This window comes from Carica papaya, chromosome 1, assembly GCF_054855325.1.
Source record: "Carica papaya isolate Zhongbai chromosome 1, ASM5485532v1, whole genome shotgun sequence".
NCBI lineage: Eukaryota > Viridiplantae > Streptophyta > Magnoliopsida > Brassicales > Caricaceae > Carica > Carica papaya.
This window is the reverse complement of record NC_142309.1, coordinates 11,907,616-11,923,311: the sequence shown is the minus strand read 5'-3', so window position 1 is coordinate 11,923,311 and position 15,696 is coordinate 11,907,616. Positions and strand designations below refer to the sequence as shown.

General features: G+C 32.1%; 2 protein-coding genes across 3 annotated transcripts; both read right to left on the bottom strand.

Annotated features, from left to right (window-relative positions):
- Positions 1 to 1,662: 1,662 nt before the first annotated feature.
- Positions 1,663 to 5,515, bottom strand: LOC110816372 (late embryogenesis abundant protein At5g17165-like). 2 transcript variants are annotated; one of them, XM_022044529.2, is made up of 2 exons: positions 5,256 to 5,515; positions 1,663 to 2,117 (listed from the first exon to the last, which is right to left on the bottom strand). In XM_022044529.2, exons 1-2 carry the CDS (start codon positions 5,387 to 5,389, stop codon positions 1,856 to 1,858), a joined length of 396 nt encoding a protein of 131 aa, XP_021900221.1. In that variant the 5' UTR covers positions 5,390 to 5,515; the 3' UTR covers positions 1,663 to 1,855. The 2 variants fall into 2 exon arrangements, with proteins under 2 accessions (XP_021900221.1, XP_021900220.1); XM_022044528.2 differs by having other exon boundaries at positions 1,663 to 2,120; positions 5,256 to 5,513.
- A 5,926-nt stretch (positions 5,516 to 11,441) lies between these two features.
- Positions 11,442 to 15,410, bottom strand: LOC110816334 (serine carboxypeptidase-like 20). Its single transcript, XM_088210601.1, has 14 exons — positions 15,271 to 15,410; positions 14,998 to 15,143; positions 14,841 to 14,917; positions 14,539 to 14,661; positions 14,122 to 14,224; positions 13,816 to 13,853; positions 13,600 to 13,701; positions 13,286 to 13,366; positions 12,934 to 13,170; positions 12,719 to 12,787; positions 12,476 to 12,585; positions 12,034 to 12,147; positions 11,784 to 11,829; positions 11,442 to 11,525 (listed from the first exon to the last, which is right to left on the bottom strand). Exons 1-14 carry the CDS (start codon positions 15,408 to 15,410, stop codon positions 11,442 to 11,444), a joined length of 1,470 nt encoding a protein of 489 aa, XP_088066727.1.
- Positions 15,411 to 15,696: the final 286 nt, after the last annotated feature.

The window sequence follows — 15,696 nt, the reverse complement described above, 5'->3', positions numbered from 1 at the left end:
ATGATGTTTTTAAATTGATTACAGAAGTGGAAATGGCCGAAAATCGCATGGGAAACGAAGGGAGGAGCCAAATGCTTCTACCTGCGACTGCCAGACACCAAAACGCCAGGAAAAGAGACAGGACACAACTCTGCCGTGTGATTCGTGTGCGTGAGTCCTTGTCCATGCGCCCATTAGCACCAGGACAGAGTCCCCTGGCACGCTGCACAAAGACGTGCGGGCTCTGCTAGGTGCACATGCGCGCCGAGAGAGCACGGAGTGGATCCGCACATACACTCATAGGGATCTGTCTGGGCACGCCCAAAGTGTCAGGACAGAATCCCATAATACACTGTGTATGTGTAGGCGTGAGGGTTCTACTAGGCGCCCCTTGTGCGTCGAGAGGACCCGATCTGACACTCTCGTGTCGCACGAGTGGATGCGCGTATGCGCGCATGGGGCCTGTCTGAGCATGCTCGAAGTACTGAGACAACATCCCCTTGACAAGCTACAACATACAACACGCACCTGTGTTGTGTGGCTTTGCCAAACACCATGTGTCAAGAGGGCTGCGCGGGCTGGCACCACTGTGCTGTGTGAGCCCACGAGGAAAGTCCCCCATGCGTGGGTTTTGCACCCCAGCAATCCTCCGAGTGTAAATGGGCCCTAAATTGGGCCAAGTTAAAGGGTTTTAATTAATTGGAATGAAATCAGATAAATAAATTGGCTAAATAACTATTATATGAATAAAGGGTAAAAAGAAAAATAAATAAATAAATAAAAATTTTGTATGTGACGGAATAATACACTTAAGAGAAATTTTAGGGATTATTGGACAAATAATGGGTAATAGGTTTTGAGATAGACTCTTAAGATAAATTTTAGAGTAAATTGAAGTGTTAGTCGATAAAACTTAATCAACAAAGAGTCTGTAAATTCATTTACCTGTTATCATGGAGGGGTATTGTACTCCTATTGTTTATTGACCGCTGGTGAATTATACCTTATGAACTTGACACTATACTGATATCCCACTTTGACTTTGATAGGAATTTAGTTTGTGATTGAACTGTTAAGGTCACTATGGCGAAGTATTGTTGTACTCATAGATTTTTGTTATTGTTCTGTTACTGAATTCTGATTGATTGATTTCCCATTTATAATGATAGTTGGGGATTTATTTCCCATTCATAATGATAGTTGGGGATTCCTTCTACCCTTCGTTGATAGGTATATTGCTATTTTAAAATGATGATTCCTATATTTTCACTGATTGCATTAATAATTTTTAAACCATCATTTGCATAAATTTAATATTGCTTTCCTTATTGAGTTTTATAAAACTCATCCCAATCCATTCCTCTACCAAATGATAATGAAACAAGTTTAGTCCCAGAAGCTCGTTGAATCCGTTTCAAGATCAATAAAAATTGACCATAATGAAAGTGTCTTGATTTATGAGGCTAGTGTTCTGTATTTTATAGGATTAACTAGATCAATTGGTGCCTCAGCAGACACTACTATATTTGTAAGGAATGAATTTATTCCGTATTTACTTTAATTGCACTTTCTATTATTCTGTAGCGAACATTGTTGCCCACGGGGTGACTGTTCGTCACAACATATATATATATATATATATCAGTAAATGTTTTGGAGGGGTATAAGAACACACATACCATCTATCATAGCCACGATAGCAATTCCATATTAGCAACCAAATATTTCATAGCAAACACACAATATTACCATGCAACCAGTTACGAAAGTTTGCATCGGAGTCCCACCCTGTCTATGGCGTTCTTATTTTTACAGGATACATATATTTATTCATATATGTAGATATATGTACAGGCTTACTTCGGTAAGACTGCAATCAGTGAGAATGAGGTTTCTCAGTGTCTTCAAGACTAGTGGGGCGGAACCAAGCCTTCTCCTCCAACACTGACCCCTGACTGCCTTTGGCAGAGGAGGAATTGGCTGCAGCTGCTTTGTGATCAGAGGCAGGTCCAAACACTCCAGTCTGTGGATCTGGGGCCCAGTATTTGTCAGATTGAGGTGGTATCACATCGTCAGGTACCACACTTGAGTGCACCTGATCATCCAGGTTCTTATCATAAACAGACGAGTGTGCACTCCTGCTGCACATAACCCATTTATTAATGCCCCTAATTATTCACAATATCAAGCTTAACAAAAACATTCCGCAGTTTCCAGAAATATCGATGCTGCAAGTGAAATGAGTACGGAGACGGAGAAAAATTCTAAACAATTTTAGTTAAGAGAGGCTAAATTACAAACAATCCTGTTACGATACTAGTTTTGCTGTGATCAAGAAACTATTTTATTATGAGTCAAATTAATCCTCAAACAATACTCGTTAACAATGGAATATGCACCATTACAACTCCGAAAGTAATACTGAAATTTAGTTAAAGAAAATATCCGAACGATCAATAGAATAGGGTATAGAAAGAGAGAAAAGTTAAACACAAAAAAAATTAAGTCCATAATACTGGAATCACCTTATTCCCAAATATTCCCTTTTAATGTTTAAGCATATAGGTACAAGAGAAAAGTCAACAGACATGGAGAATAAAGGGGCAGTAAAAGCAAAGGACAGAAAAAAATATATACATATAGAATCTGATGCCGATTACCAGAATAACCCTTTTAAGAGGACTGAAGATCTTTTGGTAAGTGACTAACACCTTATCTCTTAATAATAAATACATACTTTCTAAAGGAAAAAAAAAATAAAAGACACTTCTAAAATACTGATACATTTATCATACAATACTACTCATTTATATTCAAGAGAGATACAATGGGGTTTGCTATATATAAATACATACTTTTGAATGAAAAAGATGTCGTTTATCATACACCTTACCTCTTATCGTACATCTTAGGATAAACGACATACTTTCAAAAGGAAAAGGATAGAAGACATTTTCAAAATCTTCCCTTTTCTTTCCAATTCAAACCCCATCTTTAATATATATATATATATGTATTTATAGAGTTTGCTATAGGTACTCTATTCTCCTTCACAACCAATGAGGTGTATACTTTTTTGTATTACATTACTATTTTAGGCATCATCAATATTCTAACAACCAAATTCAGTATAAACTTACGAGAAATTATTTTATATAAAAATATAAATTAATGAGGTGATATAGAGTTGTCATTAGGGAATGTTTAGCTTTAGTTATTATATAATAATTTATAAACTGTACAACTTATAAATATAAACTCTTTTAGAGCCTAGAAAATTGATGCAATCTTTTTATGAAGTCATTTAAGTGTTTGACTTACAAACTGTATTAGTTTGTTTATGTATTCAGTAAAAAATATAGCTTATAAGCAATTAATTATGTTAAAATGACCAAAAGAAAGATAATTGTATTTTTAAAATTGCCAATATATATTTTGCTTAACATTTATTTATTTTTATTTCATACACATCAGAAAGATAAATATTAAATAATATTTTTATTTCAATTATTACTTTTTATTCTGTATCTTTCTTAATTATGAGTTGAGGATATAATCTTCTTAAGTTGTAATAAAAAAAATTTAGGACCTAGTTGTAATATAAAAAGTAGTTCAAGTGTTCAACGACTAAAACAGTCATTTGCTCATAAATTAAATTTTGAAATAAACTACCCATCTTATTCAGCTACCAAACATGGGCTTATGTTAAGGAGTTTATCATATAATTTTTTTTTTTTGAGATAAAAATATGGAGGAGTTTATAATAGAATATAAAATGGAAACTTTGAAAGTAAAAATCTAAATAGAGTAAAACGATTATCACATATCCTGGCTTGAGAGTTACTTACTATCTAAAATGTAAAGGCAAACTGAAAAAAAAATTATAAAGTAGAAATATGCGAAATATGATATAAACGTTATTAGATATCCAAAAAATATGTATATATATATATATATATGTTATAACTGATGATAAAATAGGTAGTTAAATAACAGTAAATGAACAAAGAATAATGAAACTATTCTAGACCCCAATTTGGAAGGTAGGTAATTGAGGATTAAAATTAATTAATCCTCATCAACTTTCTTTAATCTTCTCTAGAGTCAAAAAAATCTCTCAAACATTCTGATACCTTTTAACGCAACAGCAAATAGCTTTTGGATCTTGCAGTAAAAGTTAAAAGTAAAAACTTCCCCATCATGATTCAGCCTATCCCTAAATGGGGACTCATGCCATTATCGCTGGTAAGCATCACCAGCAAACTGGCTTCAACGGCAGTCAGGCAATAACCGCATGGATGACAAAAATTGAGGACAACCAGCAATAGTTGCAAATAAACATGGCCGATGGTATCGATGAAGATTAGGAATTAGTAAAATCAATTGAAAAATAAAACTTAACTTATCGACGCTTGATTAGAACTTAACTTATCAACAAAAAGTTAACCTTATTTACCACAGAACGAATAAGACAATATCGGCAGAGTAGAGTAAGAAGAACTAATATCCCTTTATCGTTTCCTATATATCTACCACACCAAACAAACATTACTCCTTTTAAAGAATTCCCAATAATTTAAGAAAAATATATCTATTCCATGAATTAGAAAATGTAATGGCTCGCTATTACTGACATAGTAGGTATTAAACGATATGATTATTCAGCTCTCGTTCTGTCCAACAAACAAACTGTTAGAATTTCACGACACTCTTATCATCTTTTACATAAAACCGTCCTTTTCGAAAGGTTTCTGAAATTACTTTGCATATAAGTTTCGTAGAGATGGTCGGCAGGTCGGTGTATTCTTTTTATTTTTTACAAAAATGCGAAAAAAAATAGATAAAGAAATAAAGATTTCAAAATTACATTTGTTAAAATAAATCTAAGATTGAAAAATATTGTTAAAGCATAAGCGACATTTTATATTAGAAAATCAGATACGTATCCTCTTTCTTATTCTTTAATCAACCAAGCAGACAAAACTATTATTGAGTATAGACAAGTTCACTGAACACGGACAAAAAAAAGTGAGAAATCCTAAAATGGCAGAGTTATCAGCTCATGAATTTTCCTCAACAAGAACACGATCTAATCAAAATTTCAAAGATAATCAGCTCATACTTTACTGAACGCAAAAGAGGGAAGATCGAAGTAAACTTAACAAGAAAGAAATTAGTGATGAGCCAGACTCCAGTTGCGTGAAGTGAAAGCGTAGCTAAAGAAACTATCAGATATCATATGTTAGGAGGAAAGTAAAGAAAGATGAGATAGATACCTTATGGTGAAAGAAGTGATGGCAGAGAGCGTGAAGAAATGAGTGGAATCGGGCGAGTTAGCGGTCCAGATCTGGTTGACAACTCGCTTCCCCAAGCTGCCGATCCCGGGAAGACTCTTGAGGTTGGCGGCCATACAAAAGAGATTCCTCTTGCACAGATACAGAGAAAGAGAAAACTGGCAGGTATGATTTGGTTTTTAGCTGGGAATGGGAAAACTTCAATTTATAGAGAGGGGGAGGGAGGGAGGGACGGACGGACGGAGAGGGACAGGGGTTGTTGATCTCTTAATTTAACAGTTAACACCTCGTGACGGCGTTCGTTTGTCCGCACCTACCCCGAGTACGCGAAACTGTACCAAACGGTACCGTCTCAGTCCGTCGAGTAAACCATTGACTTTCCCACGTTTGACGCCGTTTGTTTGAACCTCCCATCCTTCCGGATAAGAATAAAGGCAGAATATTCTCTTTTATAAAGTAATTCGTTTCTTTTATTACACTAAAATAATATTGCGTGAATTTTAGTGAAATTCTTAATTAAAATAAATAAATTTTTATTTTATTTCTAGCTTTATGGAAAATATTTTAATTATGTGTTCCCCATTTTTTAGTTAAATTTCCTTTATTTATTTTTTCTTTTATAAATTTTAATCATGCCTTTTAATTTTTGGCATGAAATGTCGATTATACCCTTACTAATAATACCTTTTAACTTTTTTCTATGTTGCTTTTTTGCTTTGTGTCCACCATAATTTTCATGAAAAATAATCAAATATGTAACGGCCCCGGAAATTTAAATGAAATATATATGTATTAAAAATGTCGAATGCGGAAGCGTAATAAAAATTTTGATTAGCATCCCTTCCACAATAACTAAAACGTACTCAAAACATGAAAGAACAAACTAACTAAAAGAGATACTCGAAATAAGAACTATAAATATAGCTATGGAGTCTTTAAGCGTTCCCTTCGCCGTCTTCCTGCGGAACGGGCTCGGGAACAATGTCTTCCTGATCTGAAATAGTTAAATAAGGAATGAGCTACACCAGCCCAGTAAAGACATCACACTATCTCACCCCCACGGAAGTAAAGGTGGGCATAAAACAAAATGACCAATGGAGCATAATTTATAACAAGTTCTTTTATCAATAATAAAATCTTTTACTGTCCACTTACCTCAGTAAGATTCATGAAAACAACATCTGAAAATAATAACTTTACAATATCATGAAATCATATACACTTTATAACACAACATATATCACACATTTACATTTCAATAATCAGGAAACAGATTTCTTCTTTTACCAGCCTACTAGTATCCCTGGGGATCCATAGGGGGTCCCCTCTACACGTGAACCATTAACATTTACAACCTAATTCCAGGGCCGTCCCCATACCCCATCCGGTATGGGCGCCAAAATCATGAGCCTAAATACCCCGTCCGGTATGAGGGTGAAATGAGTCGTCCCCATACCCTGTCCGGTATGGGCGCCAAAACACATAAGGTCTCCATACCCCGTCCGATATGAGAGACCACGTTCCCGGTAGGGTTCCCTACGGACCCGGTCCGTCCACCATTTCCCAGGATACCTAGTCAGGCTGTCCATATTTTTCACTTATCAATTCACATAACCTTTTTGCCTTTTTCCTTAATCTCAATCATCCAATCATACAAAACATGTAAACCAGTAATTGACACCAAATAAGACAACACAGTACCGGGTTAATCATAATATCAACCATAATAAAAGGAACCATAGTTCATGCATGCGAGACCATAACATAATTACATCAAACATCATGCTGCATTTAATACTGGAAATTAAATCAAACAATAACAGACCAACACTGTATCAGACTCGGGCTCCATTGGCAACCTTAATCAATTATACGTTTATAAAGTCACACAGTACAGTTTAATTATTTATTTAGCTTTAATACCGTGATAGGAAACAGGGTGAGGGGTCCTTACTTGTTTCGGGGTCTGAATACGGCTCTACAGTGCGCCTACAGGCTGTCCCTAATTTTCCTGAATTTTTCTCGAAAAACTGAAACGCACTACCGGTACCTGCACGTGTCCCAAAAAAATCTCAAATCAAACATAGGGCTCCTTTCTGCCAATATCGCAAATCCGGCACGGCGGCTCCGCCGTGCTCCCGACGGCGCCGCCGCTTGCGGCGGCGATTCATCTCGGGTTGGTCGTTTTCGGCAGAATTCGGCCACACTTGCATCGGTCCCTGCGATAAAACAACCCTAGGGCCCTCGATGGGCCAAAAAATCACGAAAAACCGAAACTTACCAGCAGCGGTGCTCTCGGGTGCGACGACTCCTCCGGCGTGAGTCGCATTTTGATGTTTGGCTCCGATCAACCTGTAGAGAAAAGAACGGTGATCACAGTGGTATAAAATTTGCATCAAACGGAGGCCGGGAAGGGCCTCATCGGAAGCAAAAATCGAGGAGGGGCGCGGCGGCGCCGCTGGGCTTCGGTTAGGTTTTTCCGGCCATTTGGCCGGTGGTTTGGCTCCGGTTTGGCCATAGGCGAACTCAGCATCGAAAAACAAGCAGGGAGGAAAACATTTACCTCAATCGGCGGTCAGAAACTTCCCCGGTGCGGCGGCGGGTGGCGGCGACCGGCTCCTTCGGCGTCTGGTTCTTCTTCTCCGGCGAGGCACTGGCGGCTAGGGTTTTTGTGGTCAGGTGTGGGTGGGGTTATTTATACCTTTTGCCTTTTAATCTCAACCGTCCATCAAGATTAAATCTGGACCGTTCGATCGCGATTTAATTGGGATTAAATCTGGGCCGTCCGTGTGCGCGGGAACAGATCTGGGCCGTCCGATCACGCGCACGCGGATCGCCCACGTGGCCCGTTCCCTGGTCAACGTTGCCCTGCCACGCGGCGCGTCCTGGTTGGCCGGGGCTGCTGACCGGGCCGCTGACGTGGCACAACTTTTTTAAATTACGTTTTGACCCCCGGTTTTCGATTTTCTTTTCAAAAACACCCTCAGAATCCAAATTTTCACCCGTTTTTCCTAAAATCAATTTCAATTAAATCCAAATAATATTTTTACCCAATTTTATCACTATTATTATTTTTATTTTTATTAAATTAAATTAAATAAAAAATTAAACAAATAAATAAAAAAATAAAATAAAAAATTTTTATTTTTATTTGGGTGTTACAAAATATGTGCCTGAGTTGATCATGATCAAGTTAATTGGTCCGCTCTATTTAGTGTTTGCTCATTCTAATTCTTGTTGTAAGTACAATTGAGAATTAAAAAATAAGTATGAAATTAAAAGATGGAAATATATGTTTTTAAGAATTAGTTTGCGTTGTACTAGGTGGATAATACTACTACTTCAAGTTTCATTAAATAATGAATTGAATATTTTTAAAATAAATATAATAATTAATTTATTATCGTTGCTATAGATTTTAAAAGCAAATTTATTTTAAAAATTGATAATAATAATTCAAAATTAATAGTTATATTAAATAAAATAAATAATATATTTCAAAATAATTTTAGAAAAAAAATATAATAACTAACGTTTTGTTATTAGATAATTTTTTTCTATAATTTCACCATTTATTATTTATTTTATAACATAATTAATTTAATAGGACCTTTATATTAAAAGCATTTCTTAAGAAATGTTTAATGAATAAAATTTTCTTTAACACATCCAAAAAAATTATTTTCCTTAAAAAATATTTGGGTATCTTTTTATAAGTTACTGCAAGATTGAGATTATTTATTTATTTATTTTCTCAGACCATGGTAGAGAACATAACCTACAATAAAAATGTTATATTTGGATTAATACTTTTTAATAATTGAGCATGAATCTTAATAATATGTCCCTAAGCTAATCATGGGGGTAAGAAATAATAACATAATGTAATAATTTTATTTTTAGTTGTTATTTTATTTTTTAATAAAAATTTATGCACTTACGAATATTAGACAACATATGAACCTTAATAACAATACAAATTTAAAATGATGATACATGTAGCACAACCTTCTAATAAAAACACATGAAATATATAACTCATTACTTGAACTTACTTCCTCATAATAAAAAAGGATGGAAGTGTCACTATTAAGCCAATCGTGGGTTAGTCTCGTCGTTCAATCTTAAATGTTAATGAATGCATTTCAACTTTTAGCATGAGTTGCTTAGTAGTTATCTTATAATTTATTTTATGGTAAAATTCAATTTGATATCTTATGGTTAATCTAGTTGTATTTTTTAATTTTCATAGTGGTATAGTTGTATGACTTTGGGGGAGAAGCTTATTTGTTTGATTTCCATAGTTAGGAAATTCCATTCAATTTTATAAAAAGCTTTACTCATGTCACATGGGAGAGCAAACCAGCCCATCTTTCCTCTGGTCTTTTCCATGCAATGGAATAAATTTTGGTTATTAAGGTGATGATATCGTGGATATTTTTGCTCTTAACAAATGCATATTGCTAGGGGGAATGATCTTGTCTAGGTGAGGTTGAAGTAAGTTAGCTAGTACTTTGGTGATTATATAGCTTACATCATATAGCGCGGCAATTCATCAGGGATCAAGTGCTACATTGTATCTAATACTTGTTAGGGCCCAATAAATTTTTTGTCCTCAAGGAATGACATTTAATTGTTCATTGATTGAGAGTTTAATAGTATTATATAAATTTAATAATAGAGTTAGTCTAATAATGTAGTTAGTCTAGTGAAATTATTCATTTAAAAAACTGTTAAGAAATTTTTTTAGGTGAAGAAAGATTAAATTTTTATTGGTTTCATTAACTCCAAAATTAACAATTTAAATATATTTACTTCTAAATCAAAATTTTTAAAAGTAATCTATTATTATCTAAAAGATGAAAGTAAACTAAATCTGTTAAAAGATAAATATTCACTATTACATGATTTTAAAAAAATAAATTTGAGTTAAATTTAATTAAAGATAAAATTTTATTTGAATTTTCAAACTAATAAATAAAATAAATTATAATTTATGCATTAATTTTCAATACTTTCTCTTAATTTAAAAATTATAATTACTAAATTTGTTTTATTAGCGTACTTTTCTCCAATATTTTTTATTTAATCTTCATATTTTGAAGTACTGATCTTCAATTGTTGATGCATTTCTTACCAACATCCGATTATTGAAGTACTTCTTTTCAATTTCTTTTAAAAAAGATTATTTTTCTTCAACAACATTTGTTTGTTCATTCTTCAACTTGCAATTTTTTTTTATATATATCACATTTCACAAATCAAAAAATTATATATATGTTTGTATTTTCACAGCTCGTAATTAATAATTTTCTTCTGTGAAAATAAGAGGTGAAATCTCACATACCTATAATCAAGAAGAGCTCTGATACTATTTGTTGGGTTTTTTTTAGGATGAATAAAATTTAAATTTTCATTAATTTCACTTACTCTAAAATTAACAATTTAAAATATTTTTAAATAAGTTTATATCTAAGTCAATTTTTGTTTAAAATAATCTATCACTATCTAAAAAATAAATATAAATCAAATTTTCTAAAAGATAAAGTTCCACTAATTACATGATTTTTAAAAAATAAACATGAGTTAAATCTAATTAAAGATAAAACTTTGTTTGAATTCAAACTAATAAATAAAATAAATTATAATTTCTACATATTTTTAACAAAAACACCAATAAAATTTACTATGGTATTAATTGACTATGATGATGAGATAAATCAATAACTCATATATAACATAATAAACATTAATTTATTTGAATAAGAATTCAATAATATTGACATAAGATTGATGCTATAACTATGAATATCATGGACTTGATTTAATTCAAATTATGTCTTATTATATTGTGATTGCATAATCTAAAGACCATTTGTTAAATGTGAATAATAAATTTGCTTTGCGCGGTATGTTACGAAATATATATATTTTATGTCATTATTATACCAAATCTACTATTATAAACATGTTAGGCATAATATGAAAATTTATAATTCTCATCTTCAAAACCACTGCTAACATTATGTTCCTTATACTTTAATTGGAGATAATATTATTCATCCAAGAAAGAAATTATTCATAGTAAAATACATAATAGCTTTAAAATGAAGTCTTATTCGATCAATGTTTATGAACATTTGCCTAATATAAATTCTCATTGATCAATCAAAACTTAGTTTCATCCAACCAACAACTGTAGAAAGCCAATGCTTCTCGTGGCTTGTACTCAGGTACTGTATGTCCTGCTCCCTGTGCCATACACATGAGAAAATCACAATTAAAAGATTATGATTATATATATATATATATATATATTTTATATGTTTCAAAATATAAAGTGCTAGTTGGCTACAAATACAACTTCATTAAAAAAAAACCAAATATTTTGGTCATCTTGAATTACAAGTTAATTACATAGAATGAGAAAGATATAAATAATATGTTTTTTTTTTTAATATAACAAGAAAATTAAGTAGTAAAATAAATTATATTATGTAGAGACCAAACCTTGATAGTGAGGAAGGTCAGGTTTCTATCATATGCTTCAAGATACCTGCAATCAAAATTTAAACGTTAAATTATACGGGATGTTACAATATCAAATTCAAAAGGCAGCATTAAACGTCTTAATTTTGAAAATATAATGTTAATGCTTTTATATATGGGTACTACCAGAAAAAAAAAAAAATATATATATATATATATATAATATATTTATAATGAGAAGATCCAAAAATATAGTTTATGGAATAAATACCCGGCTACTTGTTGGTTAACAAGCCATGGCCTCCATTCTTCTACTATTTTATACCCCATTGATTTAGTCCATGCTTCACTTCCAGTGAAGGGTACACACATGTCATGGTCTCCACTGTCATTTAAATTATACAAACAATTTGAACTCTACTTAAAAATCTTGTATAACATTTTATGAAATAAAAAATTGTATTTTATTATTCTCTACTTATCTTATACACACACACAAAAATATAATTAAACTAGTATAAAGTATTATTTTTTCCAACAACTTTAATTAACATAGGGCAGAGAATTTTTCCCTACTTGTCTGTGAAATCTTTAATAATTATTTCGCAAGGTGAACTGATATCTTTTTATAAGTAAAGAAACATATGAGATGCTGAATGCTTAGTTTCCCATCATAAATATTTAACAATGATGGAAAACGTATTATATTATACCTGTATATAAGGGCTCTATATCCCTGCATAGTTAAGTTTTTGTGGTAGCTCAGCATACTTCCAGCATTATGATCGTAAACGATGTTATCACTACATAATTCCCAGCTATCCTGTTTTTATAGTAAATCAAAATAAGCCAAGTAGTATTAGTGACTTCTATTATCTGTACATGCGATACATACATACATACATATATAAGCAATATGACTTATGGGTAGTAAGTATATGGCCAATACTAGTTACCTTGATCTCTACATGGATTGCTTTTCTTACTCGTTCATTGTTCAGCCATGAAGTTGCAACTTCATCATCCTAGCATTGCGTGCAGAAACTGATCAATAATATTCATATATATTGGCAAAAGTAAAATTTCATTCTTTCATTTGCAAAAAATTAAAAGAATACGTATGTATGTAGATACATATATATATCTATCTATCTAATCAATTATTACTTACAGTACAAGGTACGTAAGTGTTTTGGCCTTTGGCAATATGAGGCCACATGGGAACGATCCCCGGTCTTACTGGGGCGAAGAAAGGCCAAGCCCGACCGAATATTCTTTTCCGGACAGCGAGAGACTTATTAGTGACTCCCAATTCTCTAAAACTCGATGGAAGTTTTGTGTTTGTATTTTCACTTGGACTATGATAGCAGGGCTCAAGGATGTCATAAATGTTCAAGTCGTCAATAAGCTGCCATTACATACATACATACATGTATATATTATATACATATATATATATATATATATAACAATTTTATACATATCAATATATTTATACATGAAATATCAATTATATTCCTTACTCCGTAAACTTCCATCATCTTATCACTGCAACTCCTGTTTATAGGCCGATAATAGTATCCTCCACAAGCTGCTTTTACTTCCTACAAGATTATCGTTGTGAAAATAAATTTTCATTATGCACACAATCATGTAAAATAAAAATTTTAATGTGGTTTGGTAAATATATTTATTTCATAACTTGTTTTTTTAAATTTTAAAATAAAAAATCTGCAAAGTGTTTAATACATAATAAAGTATGAGCTTTAAGCTAAAATTTTAATTGTATTAATGAACAATATTTTTATAATATATATATATATATACACACAAACACCTCATATAAGGTATCGGAGATGAGGCCCATCCCATGGACAAAGGGGACAAGTGCATTGCCATCAAATTTCTCGTCTGTCACACCATTTCCTATCATGTATCCCTACACCAACTCCAAACAATTAATTCAATTCCATCTCAATATATATATGTATATATATTTTTTACTTGAAGATGTCAATTTCATTCATTACATGATTATGAAACATTCCCTTACCTTCAAATTAATAACAGGTTTTACGCTGGCATGGATTCCTGCAATATATTCACATATGTATATATATATAGATAGATGTATATATATATATAGAGAGAGAGAGAGAGAGAGAAATTTGTTAGAGAATATATATATATATATATATATATATATATAATAACTCAATGCTTCCAAATTCAAATCCAATTGAATTTCACTAGCTATATCAAATTGTAGACATTTTTATGAACCCATTAATAGGAGCAAATTTTTAAAAAACTTAGAGAGATTTTCATGAACCCATGCGCTATAAAGACGTACGAATACCTTTCACTATTTCAGCAGCAAGAGTTGGCACATAAACTCCAGCATACGACTCTCCTGTTACATAAAATGGATTTAACTGGAACTCGGGATATTGCTCGAACCACTGCGTATATAAACGAGTTTGATTCAAATTTTAATTCATCAAATAAGAACTGGAATAGAGTATAAATGACAGAGAAATTTGAACGTAACTTACAAACTAATTTCATCTTTAATTTATGTGGTCTGTTTCTTTAAACAAATAAAAATTTAGTTCTATTCAAAAAAAATTTAAAGATGATAATATCATATGTTTAGTTATACATTTAAAATTTATAAAGTTCTAATAATTTTTACATGCTAAATAATTAAAACTTAAAGACTGGAATAAAAATATAATAAATTTTGAACCAAATATAATGTTAAAATGGTAATTACCTTGAGAAGGAATTGGTGTGTATGATTTGCAGTTTTAAGGTCGCCAGTTATATATTCAGTCGTATTCTTGGAGTATGAGAAGCCAACACCAGTAGGAGAATCCAAATATATAATGTTCGAGACCTGCACAAATTAATTTCAATACAAAAATGTTTTTATAGATGAAAACACATACACATATATATTCAGTCGTACTCAATATTATTTATATTATACCGATCATGCTGGTATATGTTTTAAAGTATGATAATATAACAATATATTTAAAAGTGCTTAAAGCTTGGATTAAAAAAATGGATTACCTTGGACCAACTATAAGGGTTGAGATGCAAAGTTGGCAGCTTACCTTCTTCCTTATTTGCCTGAAAATTGAATGGACCTGCAACTCGTAATAATAATAATAATAAAATTAATAAATAATAAATAATAAATAATTAATAATAATAATAATATATTTACCATGTTCATAAATAAATCCATCGAAGCTAGAACAGCCAGGTCCACCATTGAGCCATAAAACAACAGGATCTTTTGAAGGATTTCTCTCCGATACAATAAAGTAGTAAAATAAATTATCCAGATCACCATCTCCAATCCTTATATACCTTTGTAAATAAAATAAAAATAAAGTAAATATAATTACTAAACTGATCTACTATATAAAGATAAAAAATTAAAAAAAAAAAAAAATATATATATATATATACACACACACACACCAGACATACACACCCGGCATAATGTTTCGATGGAAAAGTGCCATTAAAACCAGGAAGCTCCGTGACGAGAGCTGTCTGAGGAGCAGCCCTGTTGAGTGCAAACTGAATAATAATCCACACCCATAAAATAACCAAAACCATATCTTTACCCATATGCATATCTGTCCTGTATGTATATATGCGTCAGAGGGAGAGGAAATACAGGTGCAGGGATACACAAGCACACACAAACACATACATATATATATATATATATATATGTACAGATGCATGTACTAAGAAGTATAAATGGACATGTATCTCCATAAATGGACATATATCTGTATATATGGATATATCTTAAATTTGGGTCAAAAAAGGAAAATAAAAAATTACCATAATTTTCATTTGGCCCTACATGGAAAAAAAAAAAGGCCGGCAAACATCTGGCGTATTTAAT

What these genes read in the sequence shown, in the direction of transcription:
- LOC110816372 (XM_022044528.2), bottom strand. Translation starts at nt 5,389, where the DNA reads ATGGCCGCCAACCTCAAGAGTCTTCCCGGGATCGGCAGCTTGGGGAAG. An exon ending in ATCACTTCTTTCACCATAAG is followed by an intron (nt 2,121 to 5,255) that starts GTATCTATCTCA and finishes GGTTATGTGCAG; the next exon opens with CAGGAGTGCACACTCGTCTG.
- LOC110816334 (XM_088210601.1), bottom strand. Translation starts at nt 15,410, where the DNA reads ATGGGTAAAGATATGGTTTTGGTTATTTTATGGGTGTGGATTATTATT. An exon ending in AACCTGTTATTAATTTGAAG is followed by an intron (nt 13,702 to 13,815) that starts GTAAGGGAATGT and finishes GAGTTGGTGTAG; the next exon opens with GGATACATGATAGGAAATGG. An exon ending in CAATCCATGTAGAGATCAAG is followed by an intron (nt 12,586 to 12,718) that starts GTAACTAGTATT and finishes CTATAAAAACAG; the next exon opens with GATAGCTGGGAATTATGTAG.